Here is a 21,623-nt window from a genome sequence, read left to right as displayed (position 1 = left end):
TCATATTTAGTTCTGGGATTAGTGTTTCATGTTTAGTTCTGGGATTAGTGTTTCATATTTAGTTCTGGGATTAGTGTTTCATGTTTAGTTCTGGGATTAGTGTTTCATGTTTAGTTCTGGGATTAGTGTTTCATATTTAGTTCTTGGATTAGTGTTTCATGTTAAATTCTGCGATTCAATTTAAAAAACGTACTCAGCTAGTCTGGACTCATACTGTAGTGTATCTTCCATCGTTGGCATACATGGTTAAAATTAGCAATAGAATATACAGCATAGAAACACAACACAATGACAACTTCTATGATATATAGTATCTATTCAGCCTAAGACCCCGCAAAAACTGTAAGCAAAACCCACTCTCCTCCTCTCCCCCAACCCCTCCCCTCTCCCCCTCTTCCCTATTCTCTCCCGACTCCCCTCTCCCTCTCCTCTTCCCCTCTCCTCTGACCTGCTCCAGTGTTTGAGGGTGGAATCGAAGCGGTGCAGCTCCTTGTTGACCTTGGTGGTGGAGCAGAGCCAGTGTTCCCCTAGCTGGGTGAGCTGGTTCTCCAGGTCTGAGCAACACACAGACAGCAGCAGCCTCTTCCCCTCTTCCATCACCTGATAGAGCTGGGGCTGGTGCTCTGTCAGGCTGTTCTTCAAACGCTATAGACGGGAAGGGGGAGAGGTGAGAGGTATGGATCAGAAAACAATGTCCTGTAAGTCACAGTACCCAATACTAAGGTGTTTCAATACCATGTGCAACGAGAACACAAACAGGTATACCTGGGGGACACCTGCACGTGTATCCTTGGGGGAGATACATTGAATTCAGTTACGTTTTTAGTGATTTCCATTGCAACAAGGGAACATGCTAAAATAATCGGTCTTGTGCCAGGTCAATCAGTAGGTGTGTATGATGAGAGGTGTGTGCTGTGTACCTGGTAGAGAGTGATCCTGTCGCTGAGTCTCTCCTCTGTCTCCTCCACCAGGCCCACCGTAGGGATACTACACTCTACTGCCTCCAGCTGCCTGTACAGAGCCTGGTAGTCCTCCACCAGCATGCTCCACGACTGGGACAGACAGCAGACAGACAGACAGACAACACAGAGAGAGAGGGGGTGGGGTTAATATTAGACTGTTCATCAAATCACTTTGCCATTCATCATTTCATCAATTTGTCAGTCTGTTTTATTGTTGTCATCTACTATGACTGACCTAGAGGGGGAAATTATTAAACAAATCTCTCTCTCTCTCTCTCTCTCTCTCTCTCTCTCTCTCTCTCTCTCTCTCTCTCTCTCTCTCTCTCTCTCTCTCTCTCTCTCTCTCCCTCTCTCTCTCTCTCTCTCTCTCTCTCTCTCTCTCTCTCTCTCTCTCCCCTCTCTCTCTCTCTCTCTCTCTCTCTCCCTCTCTCTCTCCCTCTCTCTCTCCCTCTCTCTCTTCCTCTCTCTCTTCCTCTCTCTCGGTCCCTCTCTCACTCTCTCACTCTCTCACTCTCTCTCGCTCCCTCTCTCACTCGCTCTCGCTCCCTCTCTCACTCGTTCTCGTTCCCTCTCTCACTCACTCACTCGCTCTCGCTCTCTCTCAATTTTATTCATTCAATTTCATTCATTCCACCAAACCATCGAACCAGTCCACCAAACCAATTACCCAATCCCTCCTTCAGTAGCCAGTAACCATTCTCCTCTTGCTTCCCTAAGTAGCAACCAGGTACTGTATGCTTCCACCATCCCACTCTTACCTCCAGTATTCCTTCCAGCTCGACCCCTCTACGGTGGGCCTGTTTGAGGACATTGTTGGCCAGGGCCAGGGTCTCCTCCAGGACCTGGCTCTCCCTCTGGACCACCAGGCCGCTCACCTTACTGTAGAATGTCTGGGTCAGGATCATATGACACTCCAAACCCTGGAAAAACTCCTGGGGAGAGGAGGGGGTGGGAGGGTGAGAGAGAAAGAGAAAATGTCATGAATTGAGAGTGGAAAAATGCATTGTGACCCTAAAAATAAGCAACACTGAAGAACACCATGACGTTATTAGTATGTTCTGGACCCTGATATGACAATGTGACAGCCCACCCAATAATGTTTGAGTGTGGACATTTATTGTTATCTTAACGTGTAATATAACCAAACTCTCTTTTTGAAGGCCCGACCTTGTGCTTGTCCAGGAGTATCTGAACTTCTATGACAGAGCCCACGGTCATCTTCTGGTCGGCGGCCATCTTGTCCTGTGCGGTGTCGACCAGGTCTGTGAGGTCATGCAGGGCACTCTCATACTGGGCCTTCAGAGACAGGCTGTGGTTCAAACTGCTACGCCTGGAGCCTACCATCAACACCAGCTCCTCGTAGGCATCCTATAGACATGGGTTACAGATAATACATCAAACATACACTACACATCCTGGGTCAGATATCAGACAGTAGTTAGGGTTGATATGAGGGGGATGGGGGCTTACGGCACCCCTCTTGTTAATAAAACCCCCCATATTCACAGCACCGCCTCACCACCCCTGCACAACCAGTAACTTCCCCCCTGTTAACCTTTGACAATTCATCCCCTGACTGTTTTAATCATACAGCATTTATTACGCAGTACATATTAAACATAGGTTATATGACAGTGTTATTAGGAGAGTTGTGTTGTTACCTGTAGTTTGAGAAGCTCCTGGTTGGAGATCTGGTCAGGCTGTCGTCCCTCTGCTCTGCTCCTGAGCTCTGCTACTCTCTGCTCAAACTCCCTCAGACCATCCTCCACCTCGGATAATGTCTGTTCATGAAAAAAGACTGTGTTAAATGTGTGTGTGTGTGTGTGTGTGTGTGTGTGTGTGTGTGTGTGTGTGTGTGTGTGTGTGTGTGTGTGTGTGTGTGTGTGTGTGTGTGTGTGTGTGTGTGTGTGTGTGTGTGTGTGTGTGTGTGTGTGTGTGTGTGTGTGTGTGTGTGTGTGTGTGTGTTTGCGCATGTGTCTATTACAATCACTGTACCTCCATCTGTTTGGGTGCAGGCCTGTCTATGGCTCCAGCCGTCCTCTGCAGCAGCTGGTGTTTACTCTCACTGAGAGCTGTGAACAGCAGCCTCAGCTCCGTCTGGTGGAGAGGAGTCAGGAGAGATGGGGGTCAAAGGTTAGCAATGATGACAATGACAAATGGTAGACATGCCTTTATATCGCACGCACGCACACACACACACACACGCACAAACAAACACAAACACACACATGCACAGTAGCTACCTGGAAGCCGGTGTGTTCCTGCAGTCGGTCTCTCATACAGTCACAGTGTTGCTCCAGGGTTTGGTCCAGCAGGCCCAGCCTCTCCTGCAGCCCATCCAGAGTGTCTTCCATCAGGGCCTGCTCCTCCCCTCCATACAGCCTCCTCCCTCCTGCAGTTCCACCTCCTCCTCCCAGCAGCTCCCTGCACTTGCTCATCTCCCCTGTCACCTCCCTCACCTCTTTACTCAGGGCCTGCAGAGGAAAAGCCCAGTAATATAGTTCATAATACAGTATAGAGGGAATGTTCTCTGAATGTTCTCATATTATGTGTGTGGGGAATATTGCTCCATAAAGTCTATTAGCTGGTTGGTTACTAGAACTGTAATGAATTTGATTGCCTCTGCCTGTGGTTACCTCCAGGTTAGAGAGCTGTGTCTCAGTGTCCTCTGACAGCAGCACAGGACCAGAGAGGATGTTGTTCTCAGCACTGTCCAGCCAGGACGAAGCAGCAGACACAGCCGCATACAGCTCCTCCTGCACCGACACACCCTGGGGCACGTCCTGCTTATTGTCAGCAACGCCTTCTGGCTGTGGACGCACAACATTGGAGTCATGTTAATGTTACACGTTAACTAACTAACTAACTAACTAACTAACTAACTAACTAACTAACTAACTAACTAACTAACTAACTAACTAACTAACTAACTAACTAACTAACTAACTAACTAGCTAGCTAACTAACTAACTAACTAACTAGCTAACTGTCTAACATATTTAAAGCTAGCACAGCCACATCATTTACTGGAGTTAGCTACTGTACGTTAATGTAACCAGAGAGGCTTAATTCATCACAGAAATAATCCTTCTCACTGAATCAAAATCAAATCAAATTTTATTTGTCACATACACATGGTTAGCAGATGTTAATGCGAGTGTAGCGAAAAGCTTGTGCTTATAGTTCCGACAATGCAGTAATAACCAACAAGTAATCTAACTAACAATTCCAAAACTACTTTCTTATACACAGTGTAAGGGGATAAAGAATATGTACATAAGGATATATGAATGAGTGATGGTACAGGGCAGCATACAGTAGATGGTATCGAGTACAGTATAAACATATGAGATGAGTATGTAGACAAAGTAAACAAAGTGGCATAGTTAAAGTGGCTAGTGATACATGTATTACATAAGGATGCAGTCGATGATATAGAGTACAGTATATATGTATGCATATGAGATGAATAATGTAGGGTAAGTAACATTATATAAGGTAGCATTGTTTAAAGTGGCTAGTGATATATTTACATCATTTCCCATCAATTCCCATTATTAAAGTGGCTGGAGTTGGGTCAGTGTCAATGTCAGTGTGTTAGCAGCAGCCACTCAATGTTAGTGGTGGCTGTTTAACAGTCTGATGGCCTTGAGATAGAAGCTGTTTTTCAGTCTCTCGGTCCCAGCTTTGATGCACCTGTACTGACCTCGCCTTCTGGATGATAGCGGGGTGAACAGGCAGTGGCTCGGGTGGTTGATGTCCTTGATGATCTTTATGGCCTTCCTGTAACATCGGGTGGTGTATGTGTCCTGGAGGGCAGGTAGTTTACCCCCGGTGATGCGTTGTGCAGACCTCACTACCCTCTGGAGAGCCTTACGGTTGAGGGCGGAGCAGTTGCAGGCGGTGATACAGCCCGCCAGGATGCTCTCGATTGTGCATCTGTAGAAGTTTGTGAGTGCTTTTGGTGACAAGCCGAATTTCTTCAGCCTCCTGAGGTTGAAGAGGCGCTGCTGCGCCTTCTTCACGACGCTGTCTGTGTGAGTGGACCAATTCAGTTTGTCTGTGATGTGTATGCCGAGGAACTTAAAACTTGCTACCCTCTCCACTACTGTTCCATCGATGTGGATAGGGGGGTGTTCCCTCTGCTGTTTCCTGAAGTCCACAATCATCTCCTTAGTTTTGTTGACGTTGAGTGTGAGGTTATTTTCCTGACACCACACTCCGAGGGCCCTTACCTCCTCCCTGTAGGCCGTCTCGTCGTTGTTGGTAATCAAGCCTACCACTGTTGTGTCGTCCGCAAACTTGATGATTGAGTTGGAGGCGTGCGTGGCCACGCAGTCGTGGGTGAACAGGGAGTACAGAAGAGGGCTCAGAACGCACCCTTGTGGGGCCCCCGTGTTGAGGATCAGCGGGGAGGAGATGTTGTTGCCTACCCTCACCACCTGGGGGCGGCCCGTCAGGAAGTCCAGTACCCAGTTGCACAGGGCGGGGTCGAGACCCAGCGTCTCGAGCTTGATGACGAGCTTGGAGGGTACTATGGTGTTGAATGCCGAGCTGTAGTCGATGAACAGCATTCTCACATAGGTATTCCTCTTGTCCAGATGGGTTAGGGCAGTGTGCAGTGTGGTTGAGATTGCATCGTCTGTGGACCTATTTGGGCGGTAAGCAAATTGGAGTGGGTCTAGGGTGTCAGGTAGGGTGGAGAAGATATGGTCCTTGACTAGTCTCTCAAAGCACTTCATGATGACGGAAGTGAGTGCTACGGGGCGGTAGTCATTTAGCTCAGTTACCTTAGCTTTCTTGGGAACAGGAACAATGGTGGCCCTCTTGAAGCATGTGGGAACAGCAGACTGGTATAGGGATTGATTGAATATGTCCGTAAACACACCGGCCAGCTGGTCTGCGCATGCTCTGAGGGCGCGGCTGGGGATGCCGCCTGGGCCTGCAGCCTTGCGAGGGTTAACACGTTTAAATGTCTTACTCACCTCGGCTGCAGTGAAGGAGAGACCACATGTTTTCATTGCAGGCCGTGTCAGTGGCACTGTATTGTCCTCAAAGCGGGCAAAAAAGTTATTTAGTCTGCCTGGGAGCAAGACATCCTGGTCCGTGACTGGGCTGGGTTTCTTCTTGTAGTCCGTGATTGACTGTAGACCCTGCCACATGCCTCGTGTGTCTGACCGTTGAATTGAGATTCTACTTTGTCTCTGTACTGACGCTTAGCTTGTTTGATAGCCTTGCGGAGGGAATAGCTGTACTGTTTGTATTCGGTCATGTTACCAGACACCTTGCCCTGATTAAAAGCAGTGGTTTGCGCTTTCAGTTTCACGCGAATGCTGCCATCAATCCACGGTTTCTGGTTAGGGAATGTTTTTATCGTTGCTATGGGAACGACATCTTCAACGCACGTTCTAATGAACTCGCACACCGAATCAGCGTATTCGTCAATATTTTTATCTGACGCAATACGAAACATGTCCCAGTCCACGTGATGGAAGCAGTCTTGGAGTGTGGAGTCAGCTTGGTCGGACCAGCGTTGGACAGACCTCAGCGTGGGAGCCTCTTGTTTAAGTTTCTGTCTGTAGGCAGGGATCAACAAAATGGAGTCGTGGTCAGCTTTTCCGAAAGGGGGGCGGGGCAGGGCCTTATATGCATCGCGGAAGTTAGAGTAACAATGATCCAAGGTTTTACCACCCCTGGTTGCGCAATCGATATGCTGATAAAATTTAGGGAGTCTTGTTTTCAGATTAGCTTTGTTAAAATCCCCAGCTACAATGAATGCAGCCTCCGGATAAATGGTTTCCAGTTTGCAAAGAGTTAAATAAAGTTCGTTCAGAGCCATCGATGTGTCTGCTTGGGGGGGGATATATACGGCTGTGATTATAATCGAAGAGAATTCTCTTGGTAGATAATGCGGTCTACATTTGATTGTGAGGAATTCTAAATCAGGTGAACAGAAGGATTTGAGTTCCTGTATGTTTCTTTCATCACACATTACATTACATTTACATTTAAGTCATTTAGCAGACGCTCTTATCCAGAGCGACTTATAAATCACACCATGTCTCGTTAGTCATGAGGCATACGCCCCCGCCACTCTTCTTACCAGAAAGATGTTTGTTTCTGTCGGCGCGATGCGTGGAGAAACCCGTTGGCTGCACCGCCCCGGATAGCGTCTCTCCAGTGAGCCATGTTTCCGTGAAGCAGAGAACGTTACAGTCTCTGATGTCCCTTTGGAATGCTACCCTTGCTCGGATTTCATCAACCTTGTTGTCAAGAGACTGGACATTGGCAAGAAGAATGCTAGGGAGTGGTTTACGATGTGCCCGTGTCCGGAGTCTGACCAGAAGACCGCTACGTTTCCCTCTTTTACGAAATCGTTTTTTGGGGTCGCTGCATGGAATCAATTCCCTGACCTGTTTGTAAGGCAGAACACAGGATCCGCGTCGCGGAAAATATATTCTTGGTCGTTCTGATGGTGAGTTGACGCTGATCTTATATTCAGTAGTTCTTCTCGACTGTATGTAATGAAACCTAAGATGACCTGGGGTACTATTGTAAAAAAAACTGCATAGTTTCCTAGGAACGCGAAGCGAGGCGGCCATCTCTGTCAGTCAATCCATGTTTTCATGTACACATCCAGGAAATCTATATATTACTGGTTGACTGTCTTATTTCCATCCTCATGTTATATACACCCAGTCGGTGTACCTGTATTACCTCTTGGGCTAGCCTCTCTAGAGTCTGGCTGCAGCCCTCCAACAGAGCCCTGGGGAAGTAAGGGTCTTGTCCCAGCGCCTCCCTCCTGAACACCACCCCTGGGCTGGACACACATGACCTGTGGAGCACCTGGGGAGAGGGGAAACAGGACTGTCAGATAGTGACGTAATCTCACACCATAACTTCGTACCGGTTACTGTACTTGGTTGGAATATGGTTTGTACTGTAGGTATTTGAATAACATTAGATGCTATGTGGACAGGTGTGCTCAGACAGGTAAGGTATTTTGTAGATACGAAGATAATAGATATCCAAGCCATCCTTACCGGACTGAGCTGCTCCTGCTCCAGGGAGTTAAGAGACAGCTGGAGTTTGGTGCTCTGGTCTTTACTCAGATTCTCCCATCTCTGTCTCATCTGGTCATGAGGGGTCAAGGTCTCTGCCTCTAACAACACACCAGGCGTTCCCTCACTAGAGAGAGTGAATGAAATAGTAAGGGATAAACAGAGACCAGTGCAAGAATGAGAGAGAAAACAATTAGAGAGTGTGTGTGCGTGTGTGTGCGTGTGTGTGTGTGTGTGTGTGTGTGTGTGTGTGTGTGTGTGTGTGTGTGTGTGTGTGTGTGTGTGTGTGTGTGTGTGTGTGTGTGTGTGTGTGTGTGTGTGTGTGTGTGTGTGTGTGTGTGTGTGTGTGTGTGTGTGTGTGTGTGTGTGTGTGCGTGCGGTAAAACGTACCTGTCTCCATTGGGTGTGGTCTGTTGGCTGAGAATCTCCTCCCCTACACTGGCTACAGACTTCAGTAGCCTTCTCTGCTCTGCCAGCTGCTCCTCCAGCTCCTACACAATAAAATAATAGAGCATGAATACACACAGCTCCATACCCTCCACAGTACATTTACTTCTCCAACACAGATAGATACTCCACTTAAGACAACTATTCCCGTACGCACTCCAGAGGGAAGGAGATATGTAGAGTCATGGTACAGTATAGTGGTATAGTACATGCACAGGAAAGAGCTATGTCATATCCTACCTTCTGTCGTAGTAGGTTGTCATGGTGCTGTTGTGTACGTGTGGAGCGGGCCTGGGACAGCCAGTCCTGTATGTTGGGACTCTGGGACAGGATGGAGTCTGGTTCACTGTCCTCCTGCTCCTGCAATGAACCCTGGGACACATGCAGAGGTCAGAGGTTAGGGGTGAAAGGAGAGATGTTACAGTGGATATAAACGGTGATAAATGCAGTTACTTTGATGCACAGTTTTGTGAGATTGAATTACAAAGATACTCCAACTAGGATTACTCTCCAATTAACAGATTAAAAGGGATGGATTACTCTTTAAATTCTATTTTAGGAGATTAAAAGCATGTTCAAGGAAATTGTATTCTAAGACTATTTGGTAAAAAATGACGACATATTTCTTCATAATAAATATTGAAAGGGTGCATTCCAACTATCTGTTTGAAATGCAGATCCGTGCTGACATGCTTGTAAACATACCTACTACTACTGAAGACAATACCATAGCAAACTGAGAGGCCCGAATGCCATGTACAACAGTGTTAGAGTCAGCATGACGACCAGAGAGAGAGGACTCCAGAGCATCTCTGGGTTGGGATCGGAGGTTAGCATCTCTTTGCTCTTTGTTTGTGTGACATACAGGCAGTTGCTGTTCTCATGGGAGACAGTGGGCCTTTATGACTGAAGCAGAGCCTTTGTGTCCACAAAACAACTATTGATGGAGATGCGCAACACACTTCAACAAAACACAACAACACACCAATACATAAGAGAGGCAGGTTTATTGTCCAACTGTGTTTGTGTGTGAGAGAGGGAGAGGGCTACATTTGTCTGTTATTACGGCGGTGCAATTGCCAAACGCACGTTAGTTTGCGATTTCAGCATGTAAAAATGGTCTCTCTGTCATTTTCCACCCCAGACGCCAGGTTCAGCAATTTACCTGTCTAATACCAGCTTGCTTGTGCTGATGTGGGAGGGGTGGCAATATTTGAGATGTGTCCTTGAAAACAAGCGCAAAAGTGACAATTTCATGCAGCGCATCCCGGGATTTAAGACCAACGACAAGCAGGTCTTAGAGGTTGGTAAAGGCGTGGATTTTGTGAGGGGAGGCGTTACCTAACCGCCCATGACACAAAGTGCCATTATGCTCATGGAACAAGGGAGGACATGTGCTTTTTGTGCCGGTAACCCTAGTGTTAATAAACATTTGGTTTCATTTGATTAAAAACCAAGCACATAGCTTTTTTGACCTACCCAATGGATTCGCAAAGTAGCCAAGCCTATCAATAAAGAGTTTGATTCGTGAGACTGCTTTGAAATACATCTTAATCACCAAAGCTTTATTAAAATATCAAGTTTGGGAGCAGCAGAACAGTGAGCGGACATTCCTTTCTTTTATCTATGTCTATTTTATCTATGTATTGTGTAATCCTACATCCTTGTAGCCAGCTCCCGTTTTGGACGTCAATAACAACCACTCCATGTAAGCTACATGCGCCCATGTGCCCATCATGAAACGAGTGCTGAGATGATGCTGGGGATCCATTCCCCTACCCTAGCCGTGTCTATAGGCTAAAACTACGGCTGGTTCAACAGCAATCTGTTGTTTCTTTTTTATTCTGTCCATTCTATGATAGCATGCTCCCGACCCCAAGCTATTTCCAAATAATGTTGTTTCTTTTTTATTCTGTCCATTCTATGATAGCATGCTCCCGACCCCAAGCTATTTCCAAATATTGTTGTTTCTTTTTTATTCTGTCCATTCTATGATAGCATGCTCCCGACCCCAAGCTATTTCCAAATATTGTTGTTTCTTTTTTATTCTGTCCATTCTATGATAGCATGCTCCCGACCCCAAGCTATTTCCAAATATTGTTGTTTCTTTTTTATTCTGTCCATTCTATGATAGCATGCTCCCGACCCCAAGCTATTTCCAAATATTGTTGTTTCTTTTTTATTCTGTCCATTCTATGATAGCATGCTCCCGACCCCAAGCTATTTCCAAATATTGTTGTTTCTTTTTTATTCTGTCCATTCTATGATAGCATGCTCCTGACCCCAAGCTATTTCCAAATATTGTTGTTTCTTTTTTATTCTGTCCATTCTATGATAGCATGCTCCTGACCCCAAGCTATTTCCAAATATTGTTGTTTAGTTTGATTAAAAAACAAAAACTTATTAGAATGATTCACCGTCCTGTGTTTATGATGCTTACATCCAACTGGCATGCAATGGAATTTAGGAGCCGTCTGCTATTTCTGGAGAAGTGTGAATACAATCTGTAAGATGGGTCCATTATGTTTCTTAAACATTATATTTGGGAGCAGTATAACGGTGAGTGGATCTCTTTATGTTGGATCTTTATCCGGCTTCTATGAAAAGTTTGGATGTGTGTAAAACCCTGCATTGTCTGAGTTGCCTTAATATTATATGCCCATGGGGAGTAATTATGGTGCCTGTCACTCTATTTAGACATAGCCTATCTAAACCAAGTTGTTGATTCGTTTTGATTAGAATTAGATTAGAAGTATAGCCATAATGCAATTTACAGTAGGCCTAACCCCTATATCAGTCTGAATGCTATGTTTAACAATATATCTCCATATTGAAGTCATGCCTTACTCAGAACAATGTTGACTGCAGACATGGTCAACATATTTAGTAAAAATGGGATAGGCCTACATTTTATTACTTTGTTTCTGTAGTCAACTTAACAAACTAGGCTTTAACAGACTAAGATTCTAATTGGAGTTGAAGGCAACACAATACATAACAGACTTGAAGCTACCACATATTTAGCCATGGAGCAGGTTCTGATTGGCCAGTGAGGGGTTAAGCCTCCAACTCATTGATTCATCTGCCCTTTCGTGCCACCACCAGCTACAGTGCCCATATACCCGCAGTGAAAATAGAGCCCTCTGTGAGAAATAGAGAAAGAAAAAAAGAATGTGAATTGGTGGGAATGAGAGGGACAAAGAGGAGATAAATAAAGAAAGAGACACGGAGATAGGAAAGCTGGCGAGAGGAAAGAAGAGGACAGAGAGAGAAGTGAGAGAGCGAGACAGAGAGACTGAGAAAATAGCCCAACACTCATGCCACTACGATGCATCGTGTCACCCCCCCCCCTTTAAGATTTAGATGCACTATTGTAAAGTGACTGTTCCACTGGATGTTATAAGGTGAATGCACCAATTTGTAAGTCGCTCTGGATAAGAGCGTCTGCTAAATGACTTAAATGTAATGTAATGTAATGTCTCACCTGGATGTCGACCTGTTTGTCCTGCAACATCCTCTGCAGCTCCACCAGGCTGTCTTTAAGGGAGTGGAGTTTAAAGGTGAGCTGCTCGGCCTCCCCGCGCGTCCCCGCCCGCCCCTCCAGCAGCAGGCTCTCACTGTGGACCGATAGCTCTGACAGGGAGGCCACCTTCTGCTCAATCTCAAACAGCATGTTCTGCAGGGACAGCAGCACACAGTAAGGCCAGAACAAACAGAGTGACCACCAGAGTGACCACAACCTGATTCACAACTTGACCGCAGTCACTGTTGCAGGGAAGAAAGCTGAGACATGATAGCGAACACACAAATGATACAGCTAGGGCTAAAATATGTCAATGTCAGTAGAGACTCCTCAGAGTGAAACATTAAAAAAGTTCAAATTTGTAGATAAAACTATATTAAATATATTCACGTCACCAAATAACTGATTAAAAACAGTTTTGCAATGAAGGTATACATTAGCAACCACAGCACTCTGTAGGGTAGCACCATGGTGTAGCAGGAGGACAGCGAGCTTCCGTCCTCCTCTGGGTAAATTGACTTCAATACAAAACCTATGAGGCTCATGGTTCTCACCCACTTCCATAGACTTACACAGTGATTATGACAACTTCCAGAGGACATCCACCAACAGAGCTTGCAGCATGAACTGACATGTTTTCCACCCAATCAAATGATCAGATAATTATTCTAGTACTGAAAGCATAAACTACAGCTAGCTAGCACTGCAATTCATAAAATGTAGTGAGTCGGTAACTCAAAGAGAAAGAAAATAGTTGAACGGTTTTCAACAAATTGTACCCGCAAAACACCAGTCTCAACATCAACAGTGAAGAGGCGACTCCGGGATGCTGGCCTTCTAGGCAGAGTTGCAAAGAAAAAGACATATCTCAGACTGGCCAATAAAAAGAAACGATTAAGATGGGCAAAAGAACACAGACACTGGACAGAGGAACTCTGCCTAGAAGGCCAGCATCCCGGAGTCGCCTCTTCACTGTTGACATTGAGACTGGTGTTTTGCGGGTACTATTTAATGAAGCTGCCAGTTGAGGACTTGTGAGGTGTTTGTTTCTCAATCTAGACACTCTAATGTACTTGTCATCTTGGTTTTCTAATGATCAATTAGCCTTTTAAAATGATAAACTTGGATTAGCTAACACAACGTGCCATTGGAACACAGGAGTGATGGTTGCTGATAATGGGCGTCTGTACGCCTATGTAGATATCAGCCATTTCCAGCTACAATAGTCATTTAAAACATTAACAATGTCTACACTGTATTTCTGATCAATTTGATGTTATTTTAATGGACCTAAAATGTTCTTTTCTTTTCAAAACAAGGACATTTCTAAGTGACCCCAAACTTGTGTACAACAAAAAAATGTCCTATCTAGAGCCTAAAAGGGTTCTTTGGCTGTCCCCATAGGAGAAACCTTTGAAGAACCATTTTTGGTTCCAGGTGAAGCCCTTTTGAGTTCTATGTAGAACCCTTTCTACAGAGGGTTCTACAAGCAACCCAAATTGGTTTTATCTGGAACCCAAAAGGCTTCTACCTTGAAACAGAAAGGGTTCAACCATGAGGACAGTCAAATAACCGTTTTGGAACCCTTTTTTCTGAGAGTACTGTAACTAACTATACCACAACAACATGGACACAACCCCTTTCTCTATCTCAGGAACATCAACGTCCAATGATAGCTCTCTGTTCTCTCCCTCAAAGAGTTTCTATTGGCCGAGGGCAGTGAATGACAGTCCGTGTTCTGGAAGGTCAGAGGCCTCGTCTCCACATAAAGGCCTTGGCCACTGTTTTCATGAACCCATCAGAAGAGCTACAGCTGCTGCTTCTTGGGCCTGCCTCATACAGTACACATACTGTATGCACACCACGTTCTCTGTCCTCCCTCTCTATCCATGTTCCTCTTCCACCTCTTCCTTCAAATCTCCACGACAACACTTCTCCAATGAGAGGCCCTCCCCTTCCATGTTCAGACCATGGGTGAAAAGGGATAAAAGAGAAAAAAGCATGTTTCTCATTTCACTGAGCGGCCCAGAGACACAGTGGTAGGAGTGGTAATTCCCTACTGACATGGTTCCCTCCACAATAGTCTCCCCAGTGCACCACCTCCTCTCCATTCAGAGGAGAGCTGTGACAGTGTCATTCAGAAGGAGATGTGAATATCCCTCTCTCTCTGTCTCTCTCTCTCTTTCCCCCGCCTCCAACTCCCACTCTTAGCCTCTCTCTCTCCATTCCTTTTCCTCCTATTCTTTCCTTATCTCTCATTCTCTGGGAGATCCATTTCTCTCTCTCTCCATTCCTTTTCCTCCTATTCTTTCCTTATCTCTCATTCTCTGGGAGATCCATTTCTCTTTCTCTCCCTAAGGCCTCCACTCATGCCTCCTTTCAAGTAATATCACACACATTTCCATCCCTCACGCTACAGCCCCGGCCCCCCCGGCCCCCCGGTCCCCCAGCCCTGCTCCCATTAACTCCAGCAGGGGGCTGTAGGCCCACAGAGGGTTGACCCTGCACAGGCCTAGCCCTTAGACCTGAGCTCCACAGGAGCCATATGTAAACCTTAATCAGCTTATAGTCCTCCCAGCTGCTCTCAGCACACACTTCATGGATGGACTACCTGGGACTGGGCCTCTGAGGTACAGTTATTATTAGGAGCCTGTTCCCATAGAGTTAATCTAAACCACTCAGGGTCACCCGTTTTATGTTTTGAGGCAATACCGGTCAGTAAATGAACTTACTAAACCAGCAGTTCAAAAATGTGTTTGTTTCCTATAGTGGGCACTAACAGATCCGTGCTTCAGGGAGAGGTTGGTCCATACCACTAATCTAGGATCAACTTTGTTTACCACACTCCTAGAATGATCCACTAGGACCCCAAAACACAAAACTGTCTCTGGATCAGCTCAACTTCCACTTCCACCACCACACCAACCTGATCAAAGCTGGGGGTGGCATCACCGTGGTAACAGTGTGAGTGGGGGTGACATCACCATGGTAACAGTTTGAGAGGTGGACAAAGCAGGGCCTGGAGGACTGGGGGAATGTTCAGGGAGCCAGCGGGACGTCCCAAAGCTGGAGGAAGTCAGAGCAGGGGGACAGACCATAATCCTAATATCCCACACAGGGAGAGGGACAAAAAACCAAATCTAACTTAGCATGGTCATTCAGTGGGACAATAGCAATAGTGTGACCACTTTATGTCTGCGTCTTGGCTTGTGGACTCTATCAGACTTTATCCATTTATTTTCTAAAGCAGGTTTTTGTCAGAGCCAGTTTCAGACCTACATAATTTCACCCAGTAACATACAACCACTACCTAGGAGAAGATATATGAGTGGGAATGCAATTCTCTGCAAAATGAGACTCAGAAATTATTTTTAAGCATCAATACAGGGGGCTGAGCCGTTTGGATCCAAACCTTGTATGGTGCTCCTGTGCACTGAAACCCCCAATAACACAACTCCAAAACCCTGACCGCCATATTTCCCGTCCCTATCTTATGACATCATCACCGCCATGCCCCTCACCTGGCAGTCGATCAGCTGCTCCTCCATGTCCATGTCCTCTGGGTGTGGCTGAAGGGCGGAGCTTAGTGTGGCCTTGGTGCTGAGCAACCAATGGTCGAGCTCCTCTGCCTCACTATGGTAACGCTGCAGCGCCTGCTCCTGCCTCTGCTCCTCCAGCTGCTCACTCAGACGCTCCTGTAGGGAGCACCACGACAACCACAACACTTTGAAATGGGTCATCTTTACCTTTATAGCCATTCATTGGTTAACTCCCATGTCACTATGACAACCAACTATTTTACAGCAACCACACTCCTTTACATTAAAACAATTGAATTGTACGTATGGTGTTAAGTATTCATCCATTCTTTCTTTATTCATTCACCCACCTCCAATAGCTGCCGTTTCCCAGAGGCCTTCATGCGGATGGTGGCCATCCTCTCTCCCAGGACGGTCAGGGTGGAATGGAGGGCCAGCTGGTCCCCTGGGTCACTGTCACTGTCCAGGCCGTCACACAGCTCTTCACTGAAACAGGTCTGCAGGTCCCCAATCTCATCCTGTAGCATCAGGATCTCATCCATCAGGGCCTGGGGGAGACGGGGGAGAAGGGGGAGGTCATTTAAACATGTAGTTGGAAAACAGTTCAGAGATTACGGAGAGAGTATGACATATTGACATTTTCAGGTTCAGTGAGTTGGCATTTGGTAAAAACCCTACAAGCACTGTGCCGTTACTGTACTGTTGGCATAGCAACAAGGAACAGCAATGTACTGTCTGTCCAATCCTGCACTGGCTAGTGCAAATAAAATCTAAATTTCTCTCCCTTTCTGCTTTTACATCCCCCTCTCCCCCTCTTTTCTTTTCTGTATCTCTGTCCTTTTCTGAATTTCCGCCTCAACACTTTCTCTCCTTTCCTAAAGTCCCCATCCCTCTTCCTCTTTCTGTCTATCGCTCTCCCTATCTCTCTCACCTGGTGTGCAGCCATCTGGCTCTCAGGGCTCTTGCGGGACTCTAGGCCCTCATTGAGAGCTCCCTCTATAGACTCCATCTTGGTGGAGATTGACTGGAGGGACTCCTGGTAGTGCTGCTGGCGCTCCAAAGCCTCATACAGAGTCTTCTGCTTCTCACTGATCTATATAGGGAGAGGGAAGGAAGGAGAGAGAGAGGGAGAGAGAGTAGGGGCGAGAGAGTAGGGGAGGAGAGAGAGGGAGAGAAGGAGAAGGAGAGAGAGGGGAGGAGAGAGAGGAGGAGAGAGAGGAGGAGAGAGGAGGAGAGAGAGGGTGAGAGAGGGAAGAAAAAAGAGGAAGAGAGCGAGAGAGGAGGAGAGGAGGAGAGAAGGAGAGGGAGACATACAGTCATTATTTCATTCATTCATTTTAACAACTGGATAGTTAAATAGGTCTAAAAATAACTCAGAGAAGAGACAGGTCAGTGTTTATACTGTAACGGTTTGTTTATGTTAGTGGATAGCTGTTGAGCTGACGTACCACATTTTTTAGTGTTTCCCAGGAGCGCTGCAGGTCATCCAGGTTGGCATTGGACTCTAGAGAGGGGTCATACAGCTCCTGTAGAGGGGCCCGACTCAGAGGGGCCCGGCCCTATAATACACAACAGATCAGAGTGTGAGTTGTTGTTACATTTTTGCATAGCGCCTTGCCCTTTGACCCTTTGTATTCTTTCGAGCTTTAATTAAATACATTTAAACTGTCAATTTTTGCATATCGGCCTCCTTCGGTTATTCCTTTCATGATTTTTAGTGCGATATACAGTACCAGTCAAAAGTTTGGACACACCTACTCATTCAAGGGTTTTTCTTTATTTGTACTATTTTCTACATTGTAGAATAATAGTGAAGACATCAAAACTATGAAATAACACTTACGGAATATTGTAGTAACCAAAAAAGTGTTAAACAAATCAAATATATTTTAGATTCTTCAAAGTAGCCACTCTTTGCCTTGATGACAGCTTTGCACACTCTTGGCCTTCTCTCAACCAGTTTCATGAAGAATGCTTTTCCAACAGTCTTGAAGGAGTTCCCACATATGCTGAGCACTTGTTAGCTGCTTTTCATTCACTCTGGAGTCCAACTCATCCCAAACCATCTCAATTGGTTTAGGTTGGGTGATTGTGGAGGCCAGGTCATCTGATGCAGCACTCCATCACTCACCTTCTTGGCCAAATAGCCCTTACACGGAGGTGTGTTAGGTCATTGTCCTGTTGAAAGACAAATGATAGTCCCACTCAGCGCAAACCAGAAGGGATGGCGTATCGCTGCTGAATGCTGTTTAAGTGTGCCTTGAATTCTAAATAAATCACAGACAGTGTCACCATCAAAGCACCCCCACACCTCCTCCTCCCACTCCACAGTGGGAACCACACATGCGGAGATCCTCCGATTACCTACTCTGCATCTCACAAAGACATGGCGGTTGGAACCAAAAATCTCACATTTGGACTCATCAGACCAAAGGACAGATTTCCACCAGTCTAATGTCCATTGCTCATGTTTCTTGGCCCAGTAAGTCTCTTATTATCGGTGTCCTTTAGTAGTGGTTTCTTTGTAGCAATTCGACCATGAAGGCCTGATTCACGCAGTCTCCTCTGAACAGTTGATGTTGAGATGTCAGTTACTTGAACTCTTATTTCGTCTGCAATCTGAGATGCAGTTAACTCCAATGAACTCTGGGTCTTCCTTTCCTGTGGCGGTCCTCACGATAGCCAGTTTCATCATAGCGCTTAATGGTTCTGCGACTGCACCTGAAGAAACGTTCAAAGTTCTTGAAATGTTCTGGATTGACTGACCTTCATGTCTTAAAGTAATTATGGACTGTTGTTTCTCTTTGCTTATTTGAGCTGTTCTTGCCATAATATGGACTTGGTATTTTACCAAATAGGGCTATCTTCTGCAATGTGGAAAATAGTACAAATAAAAAAACCCTGGAAGGAGTAGGTGTGTCCAAACTTTTGACTGGTACTGTAGATATTGAACTCCATTGATATTTCTTTGCCTTCGCACCGGCCCCCTTTCATTCTAGCCTGAGCACAAACCCTGTAATTGCGTTGATGTCTCCTAATGTAGTTAGCCATATGCCAGCCAGATGCTGGAAGCCATTATAACCATAGTAAGCCTAAGATTCTACACCCAAATATTTAGAGGATATCTGCACTGGGTGTTTTTTAAGTGCAGCTTCTACATGTACAACTTCCTAGTAAATGGTACTAGTACAGCATCGAAGACTAAACTCTGATTGACATTTAGTATTTCCACTTCTAAAGCCATACAACTGTTGTGAAGCTTTGAGACAATGAATGACCAATTGCAATTCACCAACAACCCTGCTTATAGAGAAACAAGGGAATCGGTCTACTCGGGAGTGGTAAAGATGGCCATGCCTGCAGTCTCAGAGAGCGCTGTTGGGACAGATAAGCGTTATAGGTACACAGCACATGTACTTTATAGGAGGCACAGTGAGGGGTAGGATGAAGGTAGTTAGGGGTCGTTGGGATAGTAGTAGCAGGGGCAGGTGAATGAGTGGGAGGCAGTTGGGGGGTGCAGTACCTGGTTAAGGGGAGTGTCAGCGTTAGCCCCTGGTGAGGGGGAGCGGCACGCGGGAGAGGAGACCTCGCTGTTGGTGCCCTCCTCCCCTGACTCCTCTGTTACGGGGGAGAGGAGTGTGTGACAGCGGCCTGCTGTCATCTGACCACACACACACACAACCATATGGAGAAATAGACAGCGAGAAATATAGAGAGAGGGGCCAGAAAGAAAGAGAGAAAAGACAGAGAAAGAGAGACAAGAAAGAGGAGGATGAGAAGGGAGAGAGAGCACAGGAATAAATACACAAAGTCAAAAAAAGAAAGAGGGAGTGAAATGGAGAGAAAGGGAGAGAAAGGGAGAGAAAGGGAGAGAAAGAGGAAAGAGACAACATAAGCATAATGAATAAGAGTGAAGGGTGGACTTAGCAGAGTAAGCACACTACTGATTAATTAGACAGGAGGTAATCAAATAGTGTCTCAATGAGATCACATTACAAGTATTGATAGAACACAACCCCAAGCCTTACAGAAGCACTAAAAGCACAGGAATATAGCGTCGGCTACTGTACTGTACTGTAGCTATCTGCAGCTAGACAAAGAAACCCTTAGTGAAGCTGGAAAGCAATTGCAATGGATGACCCACAAGGCGTTTTACAGGATGTATCAGGGGAATGGAATGGCCAATGCTAGGAAATAAAACTCCTGCGCGTACACTCACACCAGGCTAAATATACATTGTTGCAGGCTTATACCTCAATGTCTTTCTGTCTTTTAAGCAGTACACACACAGAAAGTACAGCGACAGCACATTCTGCAACATAACAACTAACAACAAATGACATTTTCTCTTTGAAACATCTAAACCCTGGCTCTATATTCTACATGAGAGAGGCCAGTGCAGCCAGTATAGAGTTAACAACAGACAGTTAGACTGGGGGAGTGAGCTACAGCTGGCCCTACAGTAGAGAATAGCAGCACAGTTGTCTCCCTCCCTGTCTGCCTGCCTCAGTAGAGAGCAAACCTGAAATGCGAGCCGAGCCCTATTGGGCTGTTTTTGGCGGTTATAGTGGAACTTGGCTGACAGAGTTGGACCCTGTCAAAAGTCATTTTCAGGCCTTTCCCGGGCCCCATGATGCAACACCAGGCAATGTCCCGCTGCTGGATACTACACTGTGTGGGAACCATAAACTTAACAGTGATGTTAGTGTCCTCATCGTGTGACAATGCATGATTGACTGTGTATACCCAATTAGTACATGCAAGCATAGTCACACACACACACACACACACACACACACACACACACACACACACACACACACACACACACACACACACACACACACACACACACACACACACACACACACACACACACACACACACACACACACACACACACACACACACACACACACACACACACATCCTGTTTCCTGGCCTGTTGAGACACCAGCACAAACAGCAACAGACACCAGCAGGGGGAAACTGATTTAGGACTTCAAATAGAAAGAACGAGACAGGGAAAAAAGAGAGAGAGTGGAATACAGGGACAGATGAGAATAGAAAGACTATACTGAGGTAGATACCATGTCAGCAGAGACAGCAAGGTGCAGTAGCAGATATACAGTATATACACTGCAGAGAGACAGACAGAACACAAAAAGACTGCCCCTAGATTAGGCCTAAACATACCAATACAACACACAGAAAGAGACAGATCTACTTATACTGAGAGACAAACAGACAGACCCAGAGTAAACAGAAACTACCTGCAGAGACAGAGGGGAGCGAGACACATAAGGGGATACAGACACAGGGGGTCATTTTCAAACCCCAGTCCCTCACCATGACGACGGAGGGATGTGCCGGCGGTTGTTTGGTGGGCAGCTCCTCGTCGCTGAGCTCGTCCATGCCGTCAGACAACCCCTCCACCTCACTGACCGTCAGCAGCATGGTGGCGTGCTTGGCCTTCACCGTCAGCATCTTACACTTGGAGTTCAGGGATGCTATCTGCTCCTGGTAGCCTCGGATCTTCAGGGCTAGCTCCTGTCAAAACATCCCAACCACCGGTCAAAACACCCCCGGGATCAACACTTCGTGGTTCAGCCCACAATAAGAAAATCAATAGGACTGACTAAATAGGCTCCTAGAAAGGGGGGTAGGTTGGTTCAGCGTTGGATGCAGTGCAGAGAAAAGCACCGGTGGGTGAAGAATAAGTGGAGCTAGCGCATTTCTCTTCTCTGTCTCCCCTCTCTCGATCTTGCTGTGTGTATGAGAGCGAGAATAGCACTGGCTCTGTCCCTGTGACACACATACACACACTCTCTGGGTCCTCTAAGCCAATCAGAGCAGCGCAGAGGCGGGTGAGGCACAGTGGTAAGCTCGATAGACAGAGGGTTTGGTAGAGAGAGAGAGAGCGATAGAGAACGAGAGAGAGAGAAAGAGAGAGAGAGGAAGAGAGAGAGCTAACTGAAGCAGTGCAAATCTCTCCTCCACTCTCTCACACACACACAAAGGGTTGAGAGACAGGAAGTGAGATCACAGCTACCCCTCCCTCCTCCAATCCTAAAGAAGAATTCCTGACAAC

At 46.2% G+C, this 21,623-nt stretch overlaps 1 protein-coding gene across 8 annotated transcripts in view; it reads right to left on the bottom strand.

Moving 5' to 3' along the window:
* The window catches only part of syne1a (spectrin repeat containing, nuclear envelope 1a), a 234,487-nt gene that overhangs the window by 64,582 nt on the left and 148,282 nt on the right, over positions 1 to 21,623 (bottom strand). For 7 of the 8 annotated variants that reach the window (XM_046298670.1, XM_046298663.1, XM_046298665.1 and 4 more), the window contains 19 exons: positions 20,882 to 21,082; positions 19,056 to 19,193; positions 16,981 to 17,091; positions 16,464 to 16,625; positions 15,883 to 16,080; positions 15,515 to 15,688; positions 11,955 to 12,146; positions 8,711 to 8,842; positions 8,414 to 8,514; positions 8,006 to 8,150; positions 7,680 to 7,808; positions 3,599 to 3,772; positions 3,206 to 3,436; positions 2,958 to 3,059; positions 2,624 to 2,743; positions 2,130 to 2,330; positions 1,721 to 1,894; positions 921 to 1,052; positions 449 to 645 (listed from right to left, as the gene is read on the bottom strand). In XM_046298670.1, the coding sequence (XP_046154626.1) occupies positions 449 to 645; positions 921 to 1,052; positions 1,721 to 1,894; positions 2,130 to 2,330; positions 2,624 to 2,743; positions 2,958 to 3,059; positions 3,206 to 3,436; positions 3,599 to 3,772; positions 7,680 to 7,808; positions 8,006 to 8,150; positions 8,414 to 8,514; positions 8,711 to 8,842; positions 11,955 to 12,146; positions 15,515 to 15,688; positions 15,883 to 16,080; positions 16,464 to 16,625; positions 16,981 to 17,091; positions 19,056 to 19,193; positions 20,882 to 21,082 (3,014 nt within the window). The remainder of the gene's footprint in view (positions 1 to 448; positions 646 to 920; positions 1,053 to 1,720; positions 1,895 to 2,129; positions 2,331 to 2,623; positions 2,744 to 2,957; positions 3,060 to 3,205; positions 3,437 to 3,598; positions 3,773 to 7,679; positions 7,809 to 8,005; positions 8,151 to 8,413; positions 8,515 to 8,710; positions 8,843 to 11,954; positions 12,147 to 15,514; positions 15,689 to 15,882; positions 16,081 to 16,463; positions 16,626 to 16,980; positions 17,092 to 19,055; positions 19,194 to 20,881; positions 21,083 to 21,623) is intronic. The other variant, XM_046298667.1, reaches the window with a different exon arrangement.

Source organism: Oncorhynchus gorbuscha, linkage group LG14, assembly GCF_021184085.1.
Source record: "Oncorhynchus gorbuscha isolate QuinsamMale2020 ecotype Even-year linkage group LG14, OgorEven_v1.0, whole genome shotgun sequence".
Taxonomy (NCBI): domain Eukaryota; kingdom Metazoa; phylum Chordata; class Actinopteri; order Salmoniformes; family Salmonidae; genus Oncorhynchus; species Oncorhynchus gorbuscha.
This window is presented reverse-complemented; position numbering and strand designations above follow the sequence as displayed.